Here is a 15,266-nt window from a genome sequence, read left to right on the forward strand (position 1 = left end):
GCCCGCCGGGCGACGGTCCCTACCTCTCCCTGCGCACCAGGCCTTACCCCCTCCCCGGGACCCCGCCGAAATTTGGGGCTCCGGCCTGGGGTGGGGCCGAGGGCGGGGCTGCAGCCTCGGGGGCAGGGCTCCCGTCGGTGCCGGGGGCCCTGGGTGCCGCGTCACGAGGAGCCCGGCGGAGCCGGAGCGCACGGGCCTCGGCGCTCGCTACCCCCTCACCCCCGTCCCGAGCCGCCGAGGCGGAGCGCCCCCTCCCGCCCGCGAGCCCACCCCCTACTCCCGGGGCCCCAGACCCGGCTCCGCCCTGGCGGCTGCGCCCGCCCTGCCCGGACCCGGTTTGGCTGGTTCTCCCCGAGTGGTTTGTTTCTCGAATTTCTCCCTTTCTCCCTCTTCCTGGACCTCCGAGTCCCTCCCTCTCTGCGCGGCTCCCCGGGGCCCCGCGGGGGACGTCTCGACACGGCGCGCCCGCCGAGTTGCGGTAGGACCCGGGACGGGCGCGGGGGAGGGGGCGCGGGGAGGCTTCCCGCCCGCCCCGCGGACTCCGCGGCGCTCTGACCTCCCGCCCGCCGGCCTCGTTCTCCGCACGCGCCGAGGAACCACCGCGCCGCTTGGCCCAGGACCGGCTTTATTGGGGATGTGGGTGCCGGGCCCCAGTCGCCCATCACCTGCCCCTCCCCGCGGCCGGCCCCGGCTCCGCAGAGCCCTCGCGCGGCCCCCGAGGGGGTTAAAACAACACTGACTACTGCTCCCGGACAGGAAGTGACTCGGCGCAGGCGAGCTCTGCGACCAGATGTGCGGCTCCAGCTCCAGATGTTCTTCATCTCCGTCCCGCCTGCCGTCTGAGCGCCTCCTGCCTCGGCCTGTGCCAGGCTGGGGAGCGGACGGAGGTCACCGAGAGGCAGTGAGGGGTCAGCCCCTGACAGCCCTGCGAGCCTGCACGGAGTCCTGCCCCCACGCTGGCCCCTCGGGGCGCGGGGCTGCTGGGGTCACTCGCAGGCCAGCTTCCCGTCGAAACTGGAGAGGGCGATGGCAAAAGCCTGCAGGGCGCACAGCGGGTACCGGTAGTCGAGGGTGAAGACGTCCTCGGCCACGCGGCCGAACTGCAGCACGATGTAGTCGGCTGTGAACGTGAGACAGGGGTGGGAGCGAGATCTCCTTGGACCCCCATACTGGCAGACAGTGCTGTCAACATTGCGGGAAGTCCCCTTCCCTCAGCCACCATCCCAGTTAGTTGCCCAGCACCCATCCCTGCTTCCTAGCTCACCCAACACCGGCTGCCCTGTGATGCCCAGAGAGCAGGAACCCTGCCTTATCTGTGGCCGCTGCCCGGGGTCATGCCCACAGCAGGCACTTCATCAGCTAAGGGCCCTGTCAGGTTTACCCAAGCTCAGAACCCGTCCTTCCTTGCTTCTCTGTTGTCTTCTGGCCCCATTTTTTTCTTCCTACTCCCAGCCCCCAAGTCCCACCTTAGACCCCAGGCACACTCCTTTGACTAGCCCCCCAGTTCCCTTCCTCAGCCAGTGGCCCCACTCAGCCCCTATCCCATGTCTGATCCAAGTTCCCAGCCTCAGTCTCCACACCTCCCTCAGCATCCATAGGGACAGGAAGTTGCTACAAATACCCCCAAACTCAGGCAGACCAAGCTTCACAGAAACGTGATCTGGAGAGCAGTCCCAAGGCCACAGGACAGGTGACACTGGGGCACATCCCATCCCTAACATGGAGTGGGGGATGGGAGCTTACTCAGTGTTGGCCCAACCCTGTGAACCTGGAGCCCCTGGGAGATACCCTTCCACCCCCAAACTTCCTCACCCTAGTGGGGACCTCTCTTCTCCCAGGATTGTAACAGGAGCATTTGTACTTAATTGTGTTCCGGGTACATCTTGTTTCACTAACTCTTTAAGGATAATCCTTTGACCTCACTTGAGAGAAGACAGAGTATACACTCAAAAATGCTTGATTAATATTCCCTGCTACTAAAAGGCAACCATGTCAAAGAGGTTAAGAGCATGGGCCCTATAGCCAGACTACCAGGGTTCTAATCCCAGCTCTACCTCTTATTAGCTGTGTGACCTTGGGCAAGTTACTTAATCTCTCTGTGCCTCAGTTTTCTCAGCTGCTTAATAGGAATAATAATAATACCTTCCTCACAGCGTTGTTGAAGGAATTTAATGATTTGATATCTGTAAAATCCTGAGAACAGTGTGTGGCACATAGAAGGCACTGTGTAAGTTTTATGAATTAAATTTTGAGGGCTAGTTTAACTGCCCAGAGGAGCCGAGAGACTTTGGATAAAGGGCTGCCCTCTCTGAGCCTCAGCACCCTCTTTGACCACAAAGGGGTTGGGCTGTCAGTGGTTTTCAAACAATAGCAGCTCAACTCTCCCTTCAACACAATCTTACCCAGCATGTCCCAGTATCTACCCCACTGCTTTGGTCAGTGCTGGCATGGAAACCTGGAACAACGAGGCCCAAGACACCTGCTTGGGGTATCTGAGGCTCCTGGGAGCACAGTATCAGTGCCTACAGGGGAGAGAGTGGGCTTGGCGGATGGCCCACCTCCAGGGGAAAGGTTTAGACAAGGGGTGTGTGTGTGTGTGTGTTGGGTGTTGGGGGCAGGCCCGTGTGAAAGTAGGAGTCCCACAGGTGGCGGGGAAGACCCTGACCTGGGCCCTCAGATACTCACGGTCATCAGCATGGACAATCTGGAAGTTCTTCACTGAGGCCTGAGTGACCCGGCCTTGGAAGTTGAGGGTGTAGGAGCCACTGTCTTCATTCCAGACAGGCGGCTTGTTGTGCAGTTCGATGAGGCTCTCCAGCGTCTTGTTCTGCCAGCGCACCAGCAGCCCGTCGCTGGCCTGGGGTGCCCCGAGGGGGAGTAAACAGGGAGAGGACAGTTAGAGGTGGCCAAGATTGCTCAGGACTGACGGGAGAAGGGGTCTGGGCACCTGTGCACGCCCTTGCACGTGTGTGCAGGTATGCAGCCTGGACATCGATATCCGCTCAGGGCATCTTTGAGAGCACGCTTGGCATCTGTGGTGTCCTTGTGGGCGGGGAATGTATCTGTGAGAATGGCTCTGTCTGCAGGATGCCAAAGCGGAGGGCTGGAACATGAAAAGGGGCATCTGGTACACAGTTGGTGCTCCATGCCCTTGGTACCCAAGTGGTCTTAGGAGACGGCCACGTGCCAGCACCTGATTATAAGGATGAACCAGACAATTCAAGACCTAGGAGGAAGGCCAGGCGCGGTGGCTCACGCCTGTAATCCTAGCACTCTGGGAGGCTGAGGCAGGGGGGATTGCTTGAGCTCAGGAGTTCAAGGCCAGCCTGAGCAAGAGCAAGACCCCATCTCTACTAAAAATAGAAAAATTAGCCAGGTGTAGTGGTGTGCACACATAGTCCCAGCTACTTGGGAGGCTGAGGGAGGAGGATCCTTGAGCCCAGGAGCTGGAGGCTGCAGTGAGCTATGATGATGGCACAGCACTCTAGCCTGGGTGACAGAGTAAGACTCTGTTTCAAAAAAAAAAAAAAGGACCTAGGAGGAGCACACAGCTCAGCTTAGGAGATGGGCAGGTAAACAGTGGTTACAAGAAAGTGTCCTTGGAGGAGAGTTTCTGAAAGGAAGGACCAGTGTCTATATGATGGTGCTCTTGAGATATTTCTTTCCTGAGTTTCCTTGTCACCTGTTCACATTCATGTCTTAGAGTGAGTCCACTCAAGATCACCTCCTCCAAGAAGCCTCAGCTCTGAGCTTCCATGAGCCTTGCTCTTGCCATTCTTCCCACTGCACTGTGGTTGACAGATACTCTCGGGGCATCTCTGTGCCTCAATTTCCCTCACAGTGGCTTGTTGTGAGGAGCTAGTAAGTTAAGAACACATACAGTGGTATTTAGAGCAGTTCCTGGCACAGAGTAGGTGCTCAGTAAGCATCAGATACTACCTGGATGACTGTCGTGTTGACTTTGGATCTCCCGTCTGGCACAGAGTGAGTGTTTAACGAATGACCTGTGGGATGATGGAGAGACCCAAAGCAGCACCGGGAGTTCTCACCAAGCCCAGAAAGGGCAGGAGGCACTGCCTCTGGATGATGTGTGTTTATTCCAGGCATGCAAGGGGCAACGGTGGGACCCACAGGCCGAGTGAACCCTCAAGACCAAGCCTCCCACGGCTGCTGTCCCCTGGGTCAGCCTGGCCTCTGATTACAGCGTGCCTTTCCAGCAGGGGAGGATGTGTGATCAGCTGACAGGGGTATTAATTTTCATTGTAAATGCGTACAGTGACATCAGCCTCCTGTGAGTATGGGGCATGCGAGTCATCCTGGGGCTGAAATCCTGGGCTCACCCAGCTCGCGGTGCTGAGGCCCGAGCACAGGACTGACGCTCTGAGGGCGGCCACATCTCCCAGGACAGCTCTCTGTCTTAACCTCCACCTCACACACATACACAAAATGACCTTTGATTTTTAAAACATAAGTCATGTGGCTCCTTTGCTCAAAACCCTGCTACGGCTTCCCATTTCTCTCAGAGTGAAAACCGGTTATACAGACCCTTTCTGACCTCATCTGCCTCCAACCATCCTGGTCACCTTGCTGCTCCTCAGACCCACCAGGCACCCTCCTGCCACAGGGCCTTTGCACTGGCTCTTCCCTCTGCCCGGATGCCCTTCCTCCACGGATCTGCAGGCTCACTGCCTCACCGTCCCAGGGAGGCCCACTCTGGCCACAGTATTTAACATTGAAGCCACACACACATGCTCGTCATCTCCTGTCTCCTGTTTGACTGTTTTCCCGTAGTACTTATCACCTACATGCTCCATAATGTACTTATTTGTCACAATTATTGTCTACGGTCTGTCTCCTTCCACTAGAATGCCAGCTGCAAGAGGGCAGATCTTTGTTTTGTCCACTGATGTCTTCCAGGTGCCCAGAATAATACTTGGCACTCAGTGAGTGTGTTCAGTGGATATATGAGCCAATGTAATAGATGAGTTTGATGTAGACTCTTAAAAAACTGAAAAGCCCATTGTGGTTATTTCAGTGAATTCAATAATAAAAACCCAAATCCATTCCACAGGTTGCCAGAATGAAATTGTGCTGGAGGCTGACGAGTGTGCTCAGGGGTTGGAGAAACTGAGTCCCCTCACCCCCTTGTCCCCCAGATCGGGTCACACAGGGAGCAGGATGCTCAGGGACAGGGGCCAGGAGATGCAGAGCTCACATTTCGGGGCCGGATGGGGACCCTCTCGTTGTCCGCACTCATGCCAGGAATGATGACCGTCATGCGCCGGGGACCGCGGAAGCCCAGCACGTTGGTTTCCTGGGAGAGAGATGCGGGTCAGGCAGGCCCCTGCCAGGGAGTGGCCCAGCACGTGGGATGGTGGCGTTCTTACATAGATCACAGCTGCCAGCTCCTGCCGAAGGCTCCCCACATCAGAGCCGCCTCCACGCTGGGGGTTCTGCCCATTGTCAAACACGGTAAAGCGGTTCCCCAGGAGGTTGGACCTGCAAGCAGGGTGAGGCTGGGGCGGGGCTGAGGGGGCTCCGCATCCCTGCCCCAATACCCTTGCTCCCAGCCACGCAGCTCTGCGAGCTTCCTGCATCAAGGCTGGTGGGTGTCCTAGGAGCAGCCCGTGTCCCCAGCCCCAGGCTCCCCCCTACGGGGAGCTCTTTTTAAAAGTTGGATCTACAAGGAGACTGGGCAGTGCTCAAATCCTAGCTCCATCTCTTACTACCCGTGGGACCTTAGGCAAGTTCTTAAACTCGCTGAGCCTCAACTTCCCCATCTATAAAATGGGGAAACTCTGGGGGGGGGAACCTCACTTGGTTGAGAAGAGGATTAAATGGTTTAGCCCTAAAATAGGTTACTTAGAACCAGGCCTGACACATAGGTAGGCCTTTAAAAGTTTTGTTAAATACATAAATAAAAGAAATAAGTCCTGACTCGGGTTCACCTCACCCCCTGACCTCTCTGATTTGTGGCTGGGATTAGATGAGATGTACGGCAGACATGGCACAGAGCAGTGCTCACGCAGTAAGCAGTTGTTGAGTAGGTTCTATATGCCAGGTGCCAGGAGTTCAACCCTAAACAAGACGGGCGTGGGCCCTGCTCCCCGGGGAGCTTACGCCCCATGCACGAGCGGGCCCTGGACAGCAAGGTGGGCGTCACATGGGTGCTGGTCAGAAATGTAGAATCTCATGCCCACTGCGGACTCACTGAATAGTTTTAACAAGATCCCCAGGTGATCCGGGCACAGCAAAGTGTGAGGGGCCTGGGGCAAGGGGGCATTTCCAGAGTGCCCAACATGGTGGGCAGCACTCTGCCAGACACAGGGGGACAGAGGTGACTGGCTGTGGCCCTCGTGCTGACCCGAGGCCCCAGCTCCAGGGAGCCCAGCCCCACCTCAGCTTCCCAATGAAGTTGTCCCCTCCTCGGGACAGGTTGGTAGGGTCGCTGGAGATGAGGTAATTGGCTGTCTTGCTCCGTTTCCGTTTCCTGCCAGCCAAGAGGAACACCTGGGAGGAGGGTGACGAGTGAGAGGGTGGGGAGGGAAGATGGGGAGGATGCAGGTGGGCCTCAGGGAAAGAGAAGGCCTGTTTGTCCTATGGCCTCATCCCGGCCCCAGACCCTCCCTCAGCCTGGGTCGGGGCACCCCCTTCCTACCCACCTTCTTCTCCGTGTCCAGGTGCAGGAAGTAGGAGGGGTACATGCCCCGGTCCATGCCCTTCTTGTCCCGGGTCAGCCGGCAGCGCACCGTCCGGCCCTGGGGAGCAGGCCGCAGCACGAACTCCCGGGGTTCGTCCACCTCCACGGGGGGAGACGGGGCCCTCTCCTCCTTCTGGAGGGCAGAGGGTGCGTCAGCCCCAGAGCACCAGCTCCCCTAGCCTCAGCACGTCCCAGTGCGGGGACGTAGGGAGCACCGCCAGGACAACTCACCGCCTTCTGTGTGCAGAGAGAACAGAGGCCGGCTAGAGCACGGCGTGTCCCTGGGGGCTGGGACGCCTCTGCCCCCCATGCTTCCCAGCGGCCCTGCCTGGCCATGGAGGGAGGCTCCGTGGAGCTCTGTGGTTTATTATTTTTCTGTTTAACTTGTGGTTAAGAGCCCAGGCTCTGGAGCCAGACTGTCTAGGTTCAAATCCTGGTTCCACGACAGACCATCTGTCATGTTTGTTAAGCTTAACCACACTGTGACTCAGGTTTTTCATCTGCAAAGTGGGTACGGTGGGGGTGGACACCTGGGACAGACCTAATTTACATACTTAACACACACTGTGCAAACTCCACCACTGCCATGGCTCTAAGCACGCCGAGTGTTCACGCCGTTAACCCTCATACCGACTCACTGAGGCAGCGTCCCCATTGTGCAGAGGAGGAAGCTGAGGCTTACAGAAGTTAAGCACTTTGCCCGAGTTCACAGAACCAGGAAGAGGTGGAGCTGGGGCTCGAGTCCTGCCCAGTGTCCTGTTAGGTCCAGAGCCTTTAGAAAGACCTTCCCTCGTGTGGACCTGCCAGGCGGTGAGCTGAGGCTGACAGAAGGGACTGCTGTGTTCTGGGCACGTGGTAAACATGCCAGAGGGGCTCGCTACCACTGACATAGTCAGCACATGCACGTACCCAGTGGACGTGGTAGACGCCTCCGGGAGGGCTCCTGGTGGTCCCTGCCTCCTGGTACTTATGCCCTGTATAGTTCCCTCCCACAGGGTCCTAGGGTTGGTCTTTTTTTTTTTTTTTTTTCTTTTGAGACAGAGTCTCGCTCTGTTGCCCTGGGTAGGATGCAGTGGAATCATCGTAGCTCACTGTAACCTCAAACTCCTGGGCTCAAGCCATCCTCCTGCCTCCTGTCTCCCGAATAGCTGGGACTACAGGTGCATGCCACCATGCCTGGCTAATTTTTCTATTTTTAGTAGAGATGGGGGTCTCACTCTTGCTCAGGCCGGTCTCGAACTCCTGAGCTCAAGCAATCATCCTGCCTCGGCCTCCCAGAGTGCTGGGATTACAGGCATGAGCCACCATGCCCAGCCCTAGGGTTTGTCTTTGTGACCAATAGAATATGGCAGAAGTGATTGGGGGATTACTTCCAAGGCTAGATCATAAAAAATATTGTAGGCTAGGCACAGTGGCTCACGCCTGTAATCCTAGGACTCTGGGAGGCCGAGGCAGGAGGATTGCTTGAGGTCAGGAGATCCAGACCAGCCTGAGCAAGCATGAGACCCCGTCTCTCTAGAAAAAATTCGCCGGGAATAGTGGTACACACCTGTAGTCCCAGCTACTGGGGTGGCTGAGGCAGGAGGATTGCTTGAGCCCAGGAGTTTGAGGCTGCAGTGAGCTATGATGATGCCGCTGCACTCTAGCCCGGGCAACAGAGCAAGAGAGCAAGATTCTGTCTCACAAAAAAAGAGAAAAGATATTGTGGCTTCTACCTGGCTCTCTCCCTCGGGCTCTGGGCTCTGGGAGAAGTTGTCTGCCGTGTCATAAGAACACTCAAGCAGCCCTAAGGGGAGTTGCACATGGAAAGGAACTGAGGTCTCCAGCCCACCACGACAGTAAACCATTTTAGAAGTGGAGCCTTCATTTCAGGTCTAGCTGTCAGAATGACTGTAGCCCCAGCTGACGTCTTCACTGCAACCTCCTGAGGGACCCGGAGCCAGCTCTACCTGCTAAGCCACTCTTAGAATTCTGACTCTCAGCAATTGAGTAAGAAAGCAAATGCTGTTTTAAGACACTGAGTTTTGGGGGTGATTTGTTACACAGCAGTACACAGCTAATACATGAATGAATGGTCTCACTTTGCTCATTGAGAAGCTCCTAATAACAGTTTGGTGACATATGGCCCTAGAGGGCCTGTTGACTCCACAAAGGCCCCTTCTGATCTCACAACCTTGTGCCCTTTGCCCTCATGTTCTGTCTCCCACAGGAGGGCAGCCAAGGTTCTCAGCCCAGTTTCCAGCAAGGGAGAGCATGCACGCCGGCCTGGTGGTGCACGTGAGGATGAAACGCTACCCGTGAGCCACTGGCAAGCCCTGGTGTGCTGCCATTTGTGCATAGGGCAGGTTTGCAGCGTGTGTGAGGTGAGGCTGGTGTGAGGGTAGCAGGCCCTTAGCTCAGGGGCAAGTGACCATTTACTCTCCACTCTAGGCTGCTTGAGAAGAAACTTGGGAAATGCAAGACTATGTTTGGAATGTGATGCGGAGAAAGCCAGAGCTTATTCAAACACTTCCACAGCTGTGAATTTCAAGAGCCTACTGTATTGAAGGCTGCTCGGCAGTTATATTCCTCCTGGGAGGTAATAAACTGGCCTTTCAGTTTGTACATCAGCATCTGGTGATCTTGGTCAATGTGAATCAGTCCCCCAAGACCTGACCACTCCTGCACAAACTAATAAACCCACCAAGCTAATACCCAGGCCCTGCCCGTGGGGCGATCTCTCCACTGGTGGAAACGTGTTTCTAAAAGACTTTCATCGCTTACTCTCTCTCAGTTGGGCCTCCCTCTTCTACTTCAGCTTACCTGTGTTGGTGCCTGAGTCCTGTTTGTGGGCAGGGGCAATACTGAAAACATTGAACAACCTGTTCTGCCCGTGGAGAATGCCAGCCAGAATGGACACTGGCAAGCTTGGAGGAGGATCGTGGGGGCCCCTGGCTGTCAGGTGTTAACCTGTTAGTTGCTGGATGTTTAGTTGCTGGGAGGTTGGAAGGTCCTAGGTGGGGTAGCAGAAAGCACTTGAGGCGCTCAGGGCAGTAGGGTGGAAGTACTTTACCAAGTAGTGCAGCTGACTACTAGTCAGTATGCCCAAGGTGTGTACACACGTGCTCCTGTGCCTGTGTGAGTGTGTGTCTCTTCATGCGGGGCCGGGGGGCATCTCTACCTGTGTCTGATGATTACGCTACGGAGGGGAGGCCTCAGAGGGCCTCAGATAATACAAGGCCCGTGTGTGGTCAGTCCTAGCCTGGTGATTCCAAAAACGCCTCCTCTGTTCACCAAACCTGGTGCCCTTTGTCCTCATATCCTGTCACAGGAAAGAGAGCCAAGATTCTAATCCCGAGTGACTCCAAGGCCCCAGCCCAAGAGGCCCCACCCTGCAGTCACCCTGCCACTGCTCCCTGAGGGGACCCTCTTCCCCTCTGGGCCCCAACCTTTTTGCCTTTTCCTTTCGCTTTTCCCTTCTGATTACTGTTCTTAGTCACCACAGCTGCCCCCTCCTCCTCCTCCTCTTCCTCCTTCTTCTCTTCTTCTGGGCCTTTGGCAGCGCCTGGGCATGGAGGGAGAAAGGCTGTCAGCCCCTTTCCCTGGCTTGCAACGGGCTTCCAACACCCGCGTTTCGTTTGGACTCTGTCCACCGCCGCAAGAGGGTCAGCCTGTGTTCTTACTGTTAGCGCCTCAGAGGGCTAAGGCACCTGCCGGAGCCCACAGGCTATCAGAGTAGAGGTCAAGGTGCCCGCACAGTTCCTGACTCTAGAGCCTATACTCCTCACCTGGCTCTGCACCACATGATATAAGGGTCCCCCCGCTCCCCACCCCCAGGGCCACCTCAAGATTCATGGCACCAGCAGCCATTGCCACCCACCTTTCTTCTTCAAAGTTTTTTCGGCAGGGCCACCTTCCCCAACCAGAAACATGGCAGCTGGGGTCTTCTTCTTCGCTCTGCCCGGGCTCACTGAGGGGTCCTTGTCAGCCTCCCCTGACCCTGCACGTGTCGACGTGAAAGGGTCACAACCCCCACCACAGCCAGAGTCCCCTGCTCCTCCCCAGGCCATGCTCACCTTTCTTCCTTGTCTTCCTCATCTTGGTCCCCTCCCCTGCTGGGGCTTCCTTCTTCTTAATGTGAAGAGGTTTGGATGGGGGGTCAGGGCTTCCCTGGTCCCCTGGAAATGGAAGGTGGGGTTAGACAAAGAAGGAGCCTTACTGGGGCTGTAAGCCACTCAGCGTCCCTCCAGTCCCCAGGGAGGCTGGAGTCCGACAAGGCCCACAGTCTGCCTTCTGCTTGTCTTGGTTTTTTTTCCCCTAAGTCCAAAAAGGTGCTGGACAAAGACCAGCAGATTTGCAAGCAGTTACTGAATGAGTGAATGAAGGATGGAATGCCAGGCCTTCTAACCAAGCCTCCGAGTCCTGCCTCCTGCCCTGTCTCTTCCAGGCCACCTTCTCTGGCCACTGCTGCAGATGCGCACTCCCTCCCTCGAGGCCCGGGGTTCCAGCCCTGGGCACCTGTAGGGTGAAGTACTCAAGACAGGGAACCACTGCCCTGGGATGCATCACCAGGGGGCATTTATTCAGCGATTTCTTTTTATTTATAACCACTTTGGTACTTTTATAAAAATTATAGCAGTAATTCAGATTGAGTTAAAAACAAAAACTAAACAAAATCACAAAGAAAACTGAAATCTTCTGTCCTTCCCTGGATCACAGCCACCCCGTGATCCATGGTCTATGGTCCTTAGGTGGAAACTGTCAGGACAAACCCTCTGGTCCAGGTCCCGCGTCCCTTTCTGAGGTCTCGACTCCTGCGTGTCAGTGAGACCCACACCCCCAAGGGCAGGGCTACTCTCCCTTGCCCGTGTGACCCTCTGTACCCTTGACACTCACCCCTTGCACCCTGGGCCTTGGCCCTCCTCTCCTTCATGTCTGCAGAAGTCTTCTCTTTAAGGGGCTTCTTGGGAGGCAGAGGGATTTTCTCTTTCTTTTCCTCTTCCTCCTCTTCCTCATCATCCTCGTCTTCGTCCTCCTCCTCCTCCTCTGTAGGTAGAAACTCCCCATAATGGGGGCCCAGGCCCCCTTTCTGTGGGAGCCCAGTTCCTGCAGACTGCTGGGGAGTGGCGAGTGGGCACAGTGGTGGGAGCCTGTCTTTCTGGAGCAGGAATGGGAGTCCCAGCCCCCTGGAACAAGCAGGGCAGCGCCCCAGTCTCAGGGCCTGTAGTCTGGAGAGTGAGCTGGAGTTGGAGGAATCCTGCTTGGGGAACCCCGTTCTCTGCAGGGCCTTCCTCTCCCTCGCTGCCACCCTCCCCTCCTCACACCCCCTGTGCCTTCCCCTTCCCACTGCACCCACTGTGCCTCTCCCTGTCCTTGTCTGTCTGTTTCTGACCTTCAGTCAGACCCATCTGGGCTACTTCTGGCCACTAGATGCAGTTTAAGGCAAAACCCTTAACCTCTCTGTGCCTCAGTTTCCCCATCTGTAAAATGGGGGAAAAGAACAAGAGGATCAACTTCATAAGGCTGGTGCTTAGCACAACCCTGCCTCAAAGACAAGGCCAGGGAAGTGGAGGCTGTTTTCTGCCTCTCCCTGCGGTTGTTTCCTTCCACCCAGCCCCTTCCCTCCTGTCCACCCGGCCCTACCTCCTTCCTCCCGCCTCTCACCGTCCTCCGCATCTGGGGCGCGGGCTACCAGGAAGGTTTCCCGGGGGTCGCGCTTCTTGGCCTCGGGGTCCCTGAGGAACTTGGCGTAGACGGTGGGCGCAGGGGCAGGCTCCTCCCGCGGCCGCCCCCTCCGCCCCGCTGAGCGAGACGTGGGGTTCAGGCGGGTCCGCGGGGGTCAGCAAGGCAGCGCCCCACCCCAAGTCTGGGGCGGGCCCCGCTGGGATCCTCCCCCTGCGGGTCCCTCCTGGGCTCGGTTTGCACCTTCATCGCCTCCCCACACCCCTACACCCCGCTTTCACTCGCCTCCCCCCTTTCTCCGGCCAGTCCCTCCCACCCCCGCCCCAGGGCTCATAACACCCGGGTCGTCCAGCCGCGACCCTCACCCGCGCCTCCAGGTTTCCGGGGCTTGAGTGCCGTGGGGCAGGGGGACTCAGGGGCCTCTGTCCTCTTCTTCCTCGGCCTCTGTCCCGGGGCGGGTCTCTGCAGAGTGGGGGTCAAGAGGAGGCCGAGGAAGGAAAGGGGGGTTCTGAGGGCTGCCTGTTACCTCTAATCCCTTGAGCCGCCAGAAATAACCGCGGATTATCCGGAGGGATCGCAGCCCCTTCCTGGGATGAGGATGACCCCCTTCGTGCACCGCAGCCCCTCCAATGCCCCAGAGTCCCAGAGCCTCCCCTGGATGCCCCAGGCCCCCCAAACACCTCTTTCTCCCCTCGACAACTCCAGACAGGTAACCCCCAGACGCTGCTGGAGGGGATCTCCCCACCCCCAGACCGTCTCCCCTGTGGGTTCACACGCAGTGGGGACACCTGTCTGCTTCCTTTCCAAGCGGGTGACATACCTGTTTGGGGCGCCGCTGGACCTCCGGGCTCGGGCCTTCTTCCTCGTGTCCGCTGAGGGTAGCAAAGGAATCAGTCTCTCTCCCCCCCCTTTCCCGTCCACCTCTGCCCAGCCCCTCCATCTGGGTGCCTCAGGGTTCAGGTAGGGCGACGTGGGGGGCTTCCAGACCTGTCTGAGGCCCACACCTCTCGGAGGGTGTCGTCCTGCAGCGGCATGGTGCATTCGCCAGTGGGCACCCCCTTCTCTGGCCACCCCGCGGGTCTAGGAGCCTCCTCTCCGCACTCCAGCTAATCCCGGCTCAACTCACCCCACCTGGCCAGACTCAAGGGGTGGCGGCCTGGCAGCACTGCGGGAGGGGCGACAGCCAACGACCGCCCCTCCCCCACTGGCCCAGGCCTCAAGGGAGCGTCTGAATTCCCAAGTTCTTCTCAGACCGACCCCCCCACACACACCCAAGCCCAGCAGATAGCACGGCGGTACCAGTGACACCGGGCCCAGGAGCTTTGGGTTAGAGATGCCGATTTGTAATTTGCCTGTGGTCAAGGGATGTGGGAAGAAAATATTAGACTGGATCCTGTATTTATCTTTATTTCTTATAAAAAGTAGGAACTACGATTTACTGTTGACAGAGGCATATGTATATAATTTATAAAGAAATGTGCCTATGTTGGGGGTGTACACTTAAATATTTTTTCCTGATGGGGGCATTTTTTTTTAAGGCTTGGAGACTAGGGATAGTGTTGGTGTGATTAAAGTCATGTCATGGGAGAAGTTTGGTTTCATTGCTAAGGAAGCCCAGAGGAGGGGGTCCAATCAGGGGTTCCGGAAACTTCCTGAAGCCTGATCCAAAACCTGACAGATGGGTAGAAGTGTCACAGATTAAAAAATAGGCAAAGGCCAGGCGCAGTGGCTCACGCCTGCAATCCCAGCACTCTGGGAGGCCGAGGTGGGTGGATCGCTCAAGGTCAGGAGTTCGAGACCAGCTCTGAGCAAGAGCGAGACCCCGTCTCAACTAAAAAAATAGAAAGAAATTACCTGGCCAACTAAAATATATATAGCAAAAATTAGCTGGGCATGGTGGCACATGCCTGTAGTCCCAGCTACTCAGGAGGCTGAGGCAGTAGGATCACTGAAGCCCAGGAGTTTGAGGTTGCTGTGAGCTAGACTGAAGCCACGGCACTCACTCTAGCCTGGGCAACAAAGCAAGACTCTGTCTCAAAAAAAAAAAAAGAAATAGGCAAGATGGGCTACCAGGAAAGGAAACAGCAAGACCAAGAAGTGGAGGTTGGAAATAGCCTGGCGTGTGCAAAGGTGTGCAGCCCCAGAGGGCAGGAGGTCATCTCAGGCAAAGGTCAGCCCTGAGCCCTGCCAAGGAAGAGCTGAACCTCCTTGGGTGAGTAGCTCAGACTCTCTGAACCTTTGTTTCCTCGTTTATAAAATGGATTTGATGTTGGTAGCGACCTGGTGGTGATACCGTGCAGATTCAGTGAGACGATGTGTGGAAGGCTTCACAAAGTGACACACAGTAACTGGTCCTTGTGTGGCCCTTTTCAGAGCACTTCCACTTTAACTGTGTCTCCCTAGCACGTCAGAACTGGACACATGACTGAGGTTCGGTTTTTGAATGAGTGCCTTCTTTATTTCATTTGATTCTCACGAGTCCAGTGAGGTAGGCAGGATAGAGATTAACATCTCCATTTTACAGGTGGAGAAACTGAGGCCCAGGGAGGTGAAGTGAGTTGCCCAGTGTCAGCCAGAGAGTAAAGTTGCTGAGCCAGGGCTTGAATCCAGATCTGTCTCCTGTCAGAGCTTTGCCTCCTAACCCTTGCGTATTTTATGCCGTCCCAAGGATTAGAGATGGAGTTTGAATGAAACAGTCAAGCTTTTTGTCTTTCTTCACTTCCTTGATCCATCTGATTTGCCATAATTAATCTTTCTAAAATACTACTTCTTCAGTTGTTACCTTTGCTCAAAAACATTCATTGGCTCCCTACTGCCTAACGATCAAGTTTAAATGTGTTTGGGTGGCATTCAAGGCTCTGCCTGATCTGGCCCCAATCTGCCTTTCTAAGTGGAGGATTATCCC

The 15,266-nt window shown here is 56.4% G+C and overlaps 1 protein-coding gene across 1 annotated transcript; it reads right to left on the reverse strand.

The window, feature by feature from the left end:
* Positions 1-608: 608 nt before the first annotated feature.
* TULP1 (TUB like protein 1) lies at positions 609-13,395 on the reverse strand. Its single transcript, XM_045543583.1, has 15 exons — positions 13,349-13,395; positions 13,182-13,233; positions 12,733-12,823; positions 12,344-12,481; positions 11,576-11,725; positions 10,756-10,857; positions 10,560-10,679; positions 10,129-10,244; positions 6,932-6,937; positions 6,663-6,830; positions 6,398-6,510; positions 5,388-5,499; positions 5,216-5,314; positions 2,686-2,857; positions 609-1,120 (listed from the first exon to the last, which is right to left on the reverse strand). The coding sequence occupies exons 1-15, from the start codon at positions 13,393-13,395 to the stop codon at positions 987-989; spliced, it is 1,620 nt and encodes a 539-aa protein (XP_045399539.1). The 3' UTR covers positions 609-986.
* Positions 13,396-15,266: the final 1,871 nt, after the last annotated feature.

This window comes from Lemur catta, chromosome 2 (assembly GCF_020740605.2).
Source record: "Lemur catta isolate mLemCat1 chromosome 2, mLemCat1.pri, whole genome shotgun sequence".
Classification (NCBI taxonomy): Eukaryota; Metazoa; Chordata; class Mammalia; order Primates; family Lemuridae; genus Lemur; species Lemur catta.

What these genes read in the sequence shown, in the direction of transcription:
- TULP1 (XM_045543583.1), bottom strand. Translation starts at nt 13,395, where the DNA reads ATGCCGCTGCAGGACGACACCCTCCGAGAGGTGTGGGCCTCAGACAG. An exon ending in CAAGGCCCAGGGTGCAAGGG is followed by an intron (nt 10,858 to 11,575) that starts GTGAGTGTCAAG and finishes TTCCATTTCCAG; the next exon opens with GGGACCAGGGAAGCCCTGAC. An exon ending in GAGGAAGACAAGGAAGAAAG is followed by an intron (nt 10,680 to 10,755) that starts GTGAGCATGGCC and finishes CGACACGTGCAG; the next exon opens with GGTCAGGGGAGGCTGACAAG.